At 44.7% G+C, this 11,795-nt stretch overlaps 1 protein-coding gene across 1 annotated transcript; it reads left to right on the forward strand.

Moving 5' to 3' along the window:
* The first annotated feature begins 3,812 nt into the window (after positions 1 to 3,812).
* Ucp1 (uncoupling protein 1) lies at positions 3,813 to 11,539 on the forward strand. The gene is made up of 6 exons (XM_021170845.1): positions 3,813 to 4,174; positions 4,824 to 5,022; positions 7,477 to 7,677; positions 7,772 to 7,873; positions 8,717 to 8,897; positions 11,344 to 11,539. The coding sequence occupies exons 1-6, from the start codon at positions 4,049 to 4,051 to the stop codon at positions 11,456 to 11,458; spliced, it is 924 nt and encodes a 307-aa protein (XP_021026504.1). The 5' UTR covers positions 3,813 to 4,048; the 3' UTR covers positions 11,459 to 11,539.
* Positions 11,540 to 11,795: the final 256 nt, after the last annotated feature.

The raw sequence follows: 11,795 nt of genomic DNA on the forward strand, positions 1-11,795 counted from the left end.
TCCTCACCAGAGCCTCTCCATGAACAGTGAGTGCTCCTCACCAGAGCCTCTCCGTGCTCCTCACCAGAGCCTCTCCACGAGCAGTGAGTGTTCCTCAACACTGCATCATCTCTCCGGCCCTACTTACTAAAGAGTTTTATAAGTGTCTTTTATGGCCTTTGTAAATCCCTTAGAAATATAAAGAAATCAACAACAAAAATATACATTGGACATAACTTAGTGAAAGATATATTGGGAGTCCTAATAATTATTATACATCTTCAAATCATGGGAAAGTGCGATGTCACAAAAACGTCTTCATAGTTCCGTGCACACTGCCAAATCATCTCAAAATAAGCCAATTTATAGTGCCGTCATTGACAGTGCTGATACTTTAACATTCTAAGTTTAAAGTGTGTGTTATATTAATTGTAAGATTGGTGGAGAGAGGTGTTATCAGATGGAAGCTGCACATTTCTGTATTAATGTGGTTAAATGTATCTTCTCCTGTGATTACTGTCTTTATTTCTTCTTTTAAAATATTGTCATTTTGGACCTCTATCTGTATAACTACGCCCTGACATGTCCTCTTGGAGACAGATAAGAAGTTACGACAGGGGTAAGCAGGAAATGAAGTTTCCAGAGCACACACTGCTCTAACGCACAGGACTTGCTACCAGAACCAGATGCATAGGAAAAAACCCCAACAAAGCCACCTCCTTTCTATACATCTTAGGCAGTCTGTGCTCCACTCAGTGGGCTTGCATTGCACGCTGTATTTGCATCGGAGTATTAAAGAAATAGTAACTCTTTTGTAGCAGTGGTTCAAATCTCACTTCAGCTCATTGTTCTCTTAGCCTAGGTCTTACAAAAACAGTGGAAGAAAAATAGAAAAGCCAGGTGTGGTGGCGCACGCCTTTAATCCCAGCACTTGGGGGGCAGAGGCAGGCAGATTTCTGAGTTCAAGGCCAGCCTGGTCTACGAAGTGAGTTCCAGGACAGCCAGAGCTATACAGAGAAACCCTGTCTCGAAAAACCATAAAAATAAATAAATAAATAAAATAAATAGATATAAAAAAAAAAAGGAGTTACGACAGGAGGGTGCAGATGGAGGCAAAGCACTGTGATGCTTTTGTGGTTTGAGTGCACACATTTGTTCGGTGATTCTGTGAGCGCCGAGTGAGCAAATGGTGACCGGGTGCCCTGTAAATGGCGTTCTACATCTTAAGAGAAGAACACGGACACTAGGTAAGTGAAGCTTGCTGTCACTCCTCTACAGCGTCACAGAGGGTCAGTCACCCTTGACCACACTGAACTAGTCGTCACCTTTCCACTCTTCCTGCCAGAAGAGCAGAAATCAGACTCTCTGGGGATATCAGCCTCACCCCTACTGCTCTCTCCATTATGAGGCAAACTTTCTTTCACTTCCCAGAGGCTCTGGGGGCAGCAAGGTCAACCCTTTCCTCAGACTCTAGAACCACTCCCTGCCTTGAGTTGACATCACGGGGCCTCCTTGAGCGAGAATTTCATTCTGCCATATGCCACATTTTGGGCTCAGGAGTTCAGGAAAGCCTTTGCTGGGTGATAATTCTTTCTATTCACATCACAGAAATGACTTGATGTGTGGAGCTGAGTAGCTGAAGGGTTCAGGGTGGTCAGGACCTTGGTGAGGAACAGCAGAAGCGCCTACCTGGTGCCTCTCAAGCATACATCCTCAAGGGCATTTGATTTTTTTATGCCGTGGCCCAGGGCTCCGAGTGCCATTCCTCTTAGACTATCGCTGTGGTTCCCAGAGCTCCGAGCGCCATTCCGCTAAGACCATAGCTTGGTTCCTTATGCTTTGTTCCTGTCTCCTTCTCAATCTGGCTGTGTTCATTCCCACAGAAAGTTGCCACTTCCTTCACTACCCTACTAACCACCTCCGATACCTCTCAGCTTTGATTCTCTGCAAGTAGCTTGACGCTTCCTATGGGAGCACGATGCAAGTAGCATGATGTTTTAATGAAAACATCGACGCCATTTTCTCCTAATAATCCTAAAACGGAAAGTTCTCATCTTATAAAGAGTATTTACCTGCCAACTGCGTTGTGACAATCAAGTGGAAACATTGCCAAGACTGCGGCCATCTTCTCAAATGTAGAGTCATTTTCTAATAATCTCTGACTCCATAGTAACCCTTTCTTAGGCTTTATTATCTGGTTAGATGTGTCATTCATGTGAGCACAGTTTACGATCTACCAAGCCCTGCACAACATATAAGATGAACCCACATGCAGAAAGGATGCTCACAGTCTGCCGTTTATTATACTGTTGTTGTTGCTGCTGCTGTTTGGGGGTTTATTCTAGCCACGGTAGCCCTGGCTGTCCTAGAACTCATTCTGTTGACCAGGCTGGCCTCAAACTCATGAAGACCTCTTACTGCCTTGGCCTCTGCCTCCCGAGTGCTGAGATTAAAGGTGTGTGTAACCACCACTAGGCTGTTTATTACACTTTTCATCCATAGGTCTTAGCAGCTTCCTGCCCCTGCCCCTCTTTTCTCCCCACCCCCATTCAGTTTCCCAGCCCCCAGGCATTCTGATCCCCTCCATATCATTGTCTTTACACACACCACTGACTGCTCATCACTGCTGTTCTGGCTCAAGCTCCAGGTGTGTATTTTATTGTGGAAGCTCCCAGGACTAGGTTCTTGCTTAGTGTGCACGCTTGCCTCTTTAAATGTGGTGTCCAGCGGTGTTGTCTCTTACATGCCCCACTCCCGGAGATGAGTCCCACCTCCTTCACTCTCCTGGGACCACGCTGAGTAGCAGAACCTGGCCAACCAGGGAGGATGCAGAGAACAGGCATCGGCTCCAGCTGCTCTCTTTCTCGCCATTTCTTACGTAGTATTTTTTAAAGCTTTTCAAATACAAATCTTTGCTCAAAGATAGAAGTAAGAAAAAATTCCCCCCACCAACAAACCCACCTTACAATGTCTGAACTGGCACTAGGGATAGCAGGAGTTCAAATCTGGGACTATATTTGGCACAGTCACAAAGCTAGAGGACTTTCTCAGGGTCACGAAGCTGGTCAGATGGCTTGGTTGCACCTGCAGCCAACCAACCCTCTGTTCCCTTCCAGGGCTCCTGCTAAGAACTATTCAAAGGAGCAAGGGCTGGCATTCCCTGCAGAGATCCACAGGCTTGCTAGCAATGATATGAGCTTAGTTGATCTCTCCCAACTAAAAGTGACCACACATGCACTCACTTTCTCGAAAAAGTTTAGAGCGTTATTAGTTTTTGCAAGGATTCCCTCCCGCTCCCACATCCTCATCCCCACCCCATCCAGGCACCCGAATCTGAAGGTGACATTTGAAAAGGAATGTAAAGAAAGGGACATTCAGAATTGAAAGGAGAAGAATCGGTAGCTAAGTAGATGCATGGGAAGGGGGCCCAGGACTGGGACGTTCATCCTACAGCTATTCTAGCTGTGGAACTAACTTTTCAGCAAAATCAGGAGGAGATCAGATCGCGCTTATTCAAGGGAGCCAGCCCCTGCTCTGCGCCCTGGTCGAGGCTCCGCGGTTGAAGAGTGACAAAAGGCACCACGTTGCGGGGACGGGGAGGGGGTGTGTGAAGCCCCTCTGTGTGTCCTCTGGGCATCATCAGGAACTGGTGCCAAATCAGAGGTGCTGGCCAGGACTTTGGGAGTGACGCGCGGCTGGAAGGCTTGCGCACCCAAGGCACGCCCCTGCCAAGTCCCACTAGCAGCTCTTTGGAGACCTGGGCCGGCTCAGCCACTTCCCCAAGTCCCTCCTCCAGCAATCGGGCTATATAGATCTCCCAGGTCAGGGCGCAGAAGTGCCAGGCAATCTGGGCTTAACGGGTCCTCCCTGCCCGAGAGAGAGGAAGGGAAGCTCACCTTTGAGCTGCTCCACAGCGCCGCCTCTGCACTGGCACTACCTAGCCCAGGTGGCTGTTCCAGGAGTCCGAAGTCGCGGGTTTCGTACCCGCATCAGGCAACAGTGCCACTGTTGTCTTCAGGGCTGAGTCCTTTTGGTCTTGTACTCACACCTCTCTGCCCACCGAGCCAGGATGGTGAGCCCGACAACTTCCGAAGTGCAACCCACCATGGGGGTCAAGATCTTCTCAGCCGGAGTTTCAGCTTGCCTGGCAGATATCATCACCTTCCCGCTGGACACTGCCAAAGTCCGCCTTCAGGTAGAGTTAGTGACAATGATGAGGCTTCTCCAAGCAGGACTGCTGTGGGCATCCCTGTGATGTGTGCTACGGTTTAACCACTCTTCCTCAGGGTGACTCTGTCTTGGGAATGGGTGCTATTAGGAAGGAAATGGGACCCTTGGATTGGCTGAAGAGCCGCGGGTTAACAGTGGCCTCTGCCAAATCCTTCATAAGGCAATGGTGTCCTGAGCAGATGGGGGCTAAATAATAATAATTCAAACCCCTCAGAGTGTACAGGCCTGGCGCTTTTACCTTTCTTTGATTTGGGGCGCGCTGGGGGGTGTACTGTCCTATCCTGCTTTTAGGGGCTCTGGAGATTTCCTGGGTACCTTGTTTAGGTCTTTGGAGCCTGCATTGTAGCAAGCTCCACCTCTGAGGTGGATACATGATAGATAGATAGATAGATAGATAGATAGATAGATAGATAGATAGATAGATAGATAGACAGAGACAGAGGGAGAGATGAGAATATGGAGTAGTATGCAAGAGAGGTGTTGAGAAAGGGAATTTATAAAAAAGAGTCTTACCTAGGGTATACACCAGTTTTTTTTAGTCCCCCTGTCAGGTGGGAGCCCCTTTCCTTAATGGACAGCCACTTCTCTGTGACCCACACTTTTCTGATTTCCAGATCCAAGGTGAAGGCCAGGCTTCCAGTACCATTAGGTATAAAGGTGTCCTAGGGACCATCACCACCCTGGCAAAAACAGAAGGATTGCCGAAGCTGTACAGCGGTCTGCCTGCGGGCATTCAGAGGCAAATCAGCTTTGCCTCACTCAGGATTGGCCTCTACGACTCGGTCCAAGAGTACTTCTCTTCGGGGAGAGAAAGTAAGGAGATATGCATACCAGTTCTTCACCTGTTTATATCTGTGAAAACCAACTGGACAGTGAGGAAAGTTTGTGTTTCTTCATGGACAATGCGGGTGGGCTATAAAGCAACGCTCAATGTAGACTTTCCCAAACAGCACAGTCCCAGAGAAGCTTAGAGAGCTTTGTGCAAAGTCAGAAAGAGACAACCACGCTCCCGGAGTCTGCGTGGGTGTCTAAGTAAAACACATCCTCACAGAGCAAAGGTCTGATGTTAAAGGTTAGCAAGAGCAGATAAACCTAGAGTGGCCCATCTGGGTGACTTTCTGCAAATTCTTTAATCAGTCACCAGTTATATCAGGCTCCACAGTAATCAGATATATTCTGTGAGTGTTCCTCATTCTACATTCTGCTTCTTCAGTTGATCTAGTAAGCTTTGTTGAACTGTCCTGTGCTCGGTTGGCCAATGAAAGTTGCCACTCTAGACAGGAGCCTCCAGTTCAGCTGACTACACAACCATGACATATGCTGTGTTGCAAGCTACCACAGAATGGGCACAGTGAAGAGGCATGATCATTCAAGACTCGTGAAGAGTTGATATCTGCATTGACTCTTGAGAAAGCAGTAGGAGACTTTGAGGGCCAGGAGCAAAGTGGTGAGGGAAGTCCTTTCCAGCCAAGTGAAGACTAGGTACAAACTCTGAGTGAGGAGCTGACATGCAGAGCAGACAGAAAAGGGCCACATTGATGAGAAGGGACAGGTGAGTCCAGAAAAAACAGGAACTGGTTACAAAGGGCCTTGCAGCTCATGCTAAGGAGTTTGCATTCTGCCCATCTCGAAGTCACTGCAAATAGGCTAAGCAGGCCATCAGGTGTGGTTAGCACCTACCTGGAATCTTAGAACTAGGAAGATAGAAACACAAAGATCAAGAGTTCAAGGCCGGCCTGAGCCACCTAGAAAGATTCTGTCTCAAGTAAGTAAATAAATAGCTAGGCATAGAACTCAGTGGTAGAACGCTTGGCCTTGGGTTCAATCTTCAGTTAAGTTAAAACAAGTTAAGCAAGTGTGATACACACATTTATACTTCAAAGGATTACATTGACAGCAGTAAAAAAAATGTATATAAGAAATCATGTCAGAAATGATTGTGGTATACACGGAAGAAGAATCAGGGTGCCAATCAGAGTACTTTAAAACACACCACTGGTTAAATTTGGTGGGAAAGAAAGCTGCTACCAGCTTGGTGTGTTCTCTGTGTGCTGAGAGCTTTACCAGCCTGAGCTCCACCCAGTGAGCATGATGTTGATGCTTTCCCTGTTTTGTAGACTGGAGGCAGAAGTAGACAGACAAAGGAAGGCCTGAATGAGTGAACATTCCTGAACCTTAACTATAGTCACTATAGAATGAGTATTGACTTTCAGGATTCACTGAAGTTTTATTAAATGATGTCTGTCTTCGTCAACAGACTTTGTTTTTCCCCAAATTTTTAAGACAAAGGCTTCTCTGTCTTATGTTTTTGGTCTCTTTGGAACATTGTTTGATGTCTTGCATTAAGGCAGTTACCCACTGGGTTTTCCTTAGGGCCACTAAGTTCAATAATCAACATCATCATCAATAAGGGGAAACCTAGCTTCACTGGTGACCAGGTGTCTCCTCCCATTTGGGAAATACTAAAATGACAGCTAAACACAGGAAAAGACAAAGCTAAATTTCAGAAGGGACCAAGCTGCTATTTAATAGACATCCCCCACCCCTGCCTTTTTCCTTGGGATTCTTCATCTTAGAGGAGAAAAATAAAAACCTAGGCTAACTGAAGTTTCCTAGTCTGTTGTGAGTTGGTACAGCTTCCAAAACCCACCAGCATCTGATGGAGCATCAGGGAAGAAGAAAGAACACAATGTAAACATACTAGAGATAGGGAGAAGATTGTCAGTAAAGCGCCTGCCCCGCAAGCCCAGGGACCTGAGTCCTAGAACTCTCACCACTGCCTGAAATCCAGGTGTGATAGCACCAGGGAATGGTGTCCAGCTAGGCCAGTCTTCTAGGCAAGCTGCCCATCAGCAAGAGTCCCTATCTCAAAAACCCAAAATAATGTTCCTGAAGTAGCATGGGCAGAGTTTGTCCTGTGTGCACCTACCACCCACCACACGCACACACACACACACACACACACACACACACACACACACACACACAAAGAGAGTATTTCCAGCCCTAAGGAATCTGATGCCCTCTTCTGACTAATCATCTGTCAGCATAGAGCTTTGCAGAAGTCAAGGTTCTTAAGCCCTACCCTCAAAGATTCTGTTTCCATGACTACAGTACTCCCCCNCACACACACACACACACACACACACACACACACACACACACACACCACAAAATTAGCCACAAAAATTTTAAATGTATGTGATGCTTGGTAGGGAGGCTCTTGGTTTTTCTTTTCTTAACCATCTTTTTATTCTTCCTGGATAGCACCTGCCTCTCTTGGAAACAAGATCTCAGCCGGCTTAATGACTGGAGGTGTGGCAGTGTTCATTGGGCAGCCTACAGAGGTCGTGAAGGTCAGAATGCAAGCCCAGAGCCATCTGCATGGAATCAAACCCCGCTACACGGGGACCTACAATGCTTACAGAGTTATAGCCACCACAGAAAGCTTGTCGACACTTTGGAAAGGTAGCTAACTGCCAAGTGGACAGCCACGGTGCTTAAAAGGCACATACACCCAGTCAGCAGCTCATTCATTAAATGCTGTCTTGTTTTTCTGCAGGGACGACCCCTAATCTAATGAGAAATGTCATCATCAATTGTACAGAGCTGGTAACATATGACCTCATGAAGGGGGCCCTTGTAAACAACAAAATACTGGCAGGTACTTCCCATTTTATACCAAACATGTCTGCACCTTTCCAGTCTCGGTTTCGAGTTCTAAAACCATGCTGCTTTGAATTGCTTAATTGAAGTAGACTTCTCTTTTGTGAGATGGGGTGTGTGTGTGTGTGTGTGTGTGTGTGAGAGAGAGAGAGAGAGAGAGAGAGAGAGAGAGAGAGAGAGAGAGAGAGATTATAGCCCTATGGTCTGGAACTTGGTGTATAGACCAGGCTGATCACCATGTGCTGGGTTAAAAGTGTATCCCACCACACCTAACAAATGTAATCTTTTAGGAAGAAAAAAGGCCTAAAATTATGTTGGAACAAAGTTTTTGTTTCAGCTTTGGTGTAAAAATACAAAAGAATATTGCCACAATATTCTCCATTAACACCAAGAAGTGAACGTCTACTATGATTCTCCTCTTCGGACTGCAGAATCAGGAGGCAGTCAAGAGCAGCTTCCATGCAGAGTTAATCACTACTTTCGTCTAAATCACATCCAAACTGCTTTCACAGACACGGACATTCTCCTTTGATGACTTGAATTCATCTAATGGTGTTAGGGCTTGTGTATCGGGCATTATATCAGGTCCAAGGCACAATGAAAACAGTCTTAGCCTAAAATAATAAATCTGTAAATGGATCTGTAATCATTAGACATGGATGCTGTACCATCATCAGCCATGTTTCTCTACACAAGCATATGCTTTCTTCTTATATGTTAATATAGTTATTAACTTATTAATATATCATATTAACTTCCTGTTACTCATAGGTTTACAAGTATCTGACAGGTAAGTACAACCACATCCACCTCAAAGTCTTCTGCTGTTGCTCACTTTCAGATGACGTCCCCTGCCATTTACTGTCAGCTCTTGTTGCCGGGTTTTGCACCACACTCCTGGCCTCTCCAGTGGATGTGGTAAAAACAAGATTCATCAACTCTCTGCCAGGACAGTACCCAAGCGTACCGAGCTGTGCGATGTCCATGTACACCAAGGAAGGACCGACGGCCTTTTTCAAAGGGTAGGATATGTCCTTCTGTATCTATAAAGTTGTGTTTAAGGCACCTGTGTGTGCTGCGGCACTGTCTCAGCCAGACAACTGGCATTTAGCCTACCAGGCCTGGTCCCTGCAATGGCCTCCAACTCTATCTTTGCCTTTTCATAAATGTTTTCAATTCTATTATGCCACAAAGTAAAAGCTAATTAATTCTTTTTGGTAGCACTTGAGGGGACTCAAACCCAGGACCTTGCACATGCCAGGCAATGAGTCTTATGCCCTCAACCTAATTTAAAATTTTTCTATTAAAGCAAAACCACAGGAAATGTAACACAAAAAAATGTTCTTTGAGTAACGATTACATTCACTTTGAAAGTACTATTGGGAAATAGATGACATTTTCCCACAAAGTGCTGGTGTATTCTATTGGAAACCACTCTCATAATAAAATATAATATGACCTAGTTTTTAAAAATATATTCAACAAGTATTACAATATGAAATAGTAATGCTTTGTAACCTTTTGAACTGCAAAGCCATCCCCCATAATTTATAAATTAAAATATGAGTGTATCATGCACATTATATAAAATTCTAACTGTTCTTATGATACATTAATACAAATAATATACACTGTGAGAAATTAACTTAAAATGGACAGACCACTTAGAAATTACCAACCACTTAATAATTTGGTATTTTGCAAATTTAATTTTTAAATGTTGTTTTTCAAATTTTGAAATATTTTCTCCTTTTTAAAAGACACCACAGTTCTTAGTTTTGTTTTGTTTGTTTGTTTTTTAAGATTTATTTATTATATTAAAGTACACTGTAACTATCTTCAGACACCCCAGAAGAGGACATCAGATCTCATTACAGGTGGTTGTGAGCCACCATGTGGCTGTTGGGATTTGAACTCAGAACCTTCAGAAGAGCAGTCAGTGCTCTTAGTCACTGAGCCATCTCTCCTGCCAGAAATATTTTCTAATATGGGTTAAGCTTGACAAATGGTACTAAATTAAACAGGCTAAGTTTGTTATGGTGGCGCATACTTGTAATCGCAGAACATGGGAGGCTAGGGCACAAGGACTGCCATGAGTTCAAGACCAGCCAGAGCCACATAGCAAGACCCTATCTCAAAAAAATAAACCAGAAGGGTCAGTCTATAAAGCACTTGCTGCATGTACGTGAGACCTGGAGTTCAGTTTCAGAGCCCATGTAAAAGCTGGGCATGATGGCATATGCTTGCAAGCCCAGCGCTAGGGAGGCAGAAAATGGGGTTCTCTGGTACTCACTGGCCAGCCAGATGGTCTAATATTTGAGCTCCATATCTCAGGAGAAACCCTGTCTCAAAAAGAAGGCTATGCAGAGGAACACGAACAGTTAACCTCTGACAGGGGCAGTGGGGATCTAGTGTTTAATGAGTGAAGAATCTGAGGAAACAAAATGCCATTCAATTCGGGGCTTACTACACATCGTACATGCACGAAATGCTATCAAGTTATATAGTGAAAAAAGGTTGAAACGTCAGTTTTTATGTTATTTCTATCTTTTTGCACACACACAGACACATACACACACACCTGGATCAAGAGAACTATGATAGTGCATGTGTAGTACTAGCACTGGGGAGACAGGGCTACCCTAAGTTATATAGCAAGACCCACTCTCAAAACTAAAACAAAACAAACAATAAGAACAAAGCAAGTTGGAAGGTACTTTTCACAGGGAAGGCTTCTTTTAAAGAATAATCTACTCAGGGCTGTGGAGAAGGCTCAGTGATTAAAGGCACTGGCTGTTCTTCCAGATATCCTGGGTCTGATTCCCACACTCACATGGTGTCTTTCAACCATCCACACAACAGTTCCAGAGGATCAGATATCCCCTGGCCTTCCTGTGCCCCGGGCATGAACATGGTGCACAGACATGCGTGCAGGGAAAACACAGACACACAAAATTATCTTTTAAAAAATCTACTCAAAGAAACGGTCAACACATTTGTGTTCTGGAGCAATCGTTGGTATAAAAGCCGTTCTGTGGAGTTTAGTGGAATTCCCTAAACCCAGAACTGACTAAATTATATTCAGACACTGAGAGTCTCTTAAGAGCCGTCCAAGGGAAAAACAATACTGGTTCCCCCACCTGGACGTGGTCCCTGCTGGCTGAGAACTTTTCTTCTTCCCTCTGCTTCCTGTTTAGGAAGTAAAGTGAACAAAAGTTTCCTTTCTCCTCCAAAGGAGGGAAGTGTTGCTTGGCAACTCCATTGCTTCAGCTCTGTGGGGTTGGGCGGTCTGAAGCAGTAGAGACACCTAGAGGAAACCTGATTGTCCGCAGAGAAAAGATAAGCAGCGGTGGCACTGGGTACTTTGATCTTCCTTCCTTGTATTTTATGATTGACGTACTTAGCAGCCCATCGCCACGGCTTTATGACTTCCAAACAGCTAACAGGACGGTGCCCTGTACTTCCTAGGTTTGTGGCTTCTTTTCTGCGACTCGGGTCCTGGAACGTCATCATGTTTGTGTGCTTTGAACAGCTGAAAAAAGAGCTGATGAAGTCCAGGCAGACAGTGGATTGCACCACATAAGCAACTTGGAGGAAGAGATGCTGAACATTATTGGGCTTCTATGCTGGGAGACCACGAATAAAACCAACCAAAGAAATCAAATGAACAGCTCCGTTCACTTTATTTACATTACAAGATCATTTCCAGTAGAGAGTTTTGAAACATCTTTAAATTTTTTTTAAAGGGAAAACTAATACATACACATAGTTTTTATTCTTACTGTCTTAAAGACAGAAGAGCATAGCATCCACTAATATTCTGACAAAATAATACTTATATAAAGTACTGTATTTAACTGGTCTTTGGGGAGAGGTGGGAGTGTATAGCTGGGTATAAATAATTCTAATTACAGCTCAAA

Source organism: Mus caroli, chromosome 8 (genome assembly GCF_900094665.2).
Source record: "Mus caroli chromosome 8, CAROLI_EIJ_v1.1, whole genome shotgun sequence".
Taxonomy (NCBI): Eukaryota; Metazoa; Chordata; class Mammalia; order Rodentia; family Muridae; genus Mus; species Mus caroli.

What these genes read in the sequence shown, in the direction of transcription:
- Ucp1 (XM_021170845.1), top strand. Translation starts at nt 4,049, where the DNA reads ATGGTGAGCCCGACAACTTCCGAAGTGCAACCCACCATGGGGGTCAAG. An exon ending in CTGCCAAAGTCCGCCTTCAG is followed by an intron (nt 4,175 to 4,823) that starts GTAGAGTTAGTG and finishes TCTGATTTCCAG; the next exon opens with ATCCAAGGTGAAGGCCAGGC. An exon ending in CTTGTCGACACTTTGGAAAG is followed by an intron (nt 7,678 to 7,771) that starts GTAGCTAACTGC and finishes GTTTTTCTGCAG; the next exon opens with GGACGACCCCTAATCTAATG.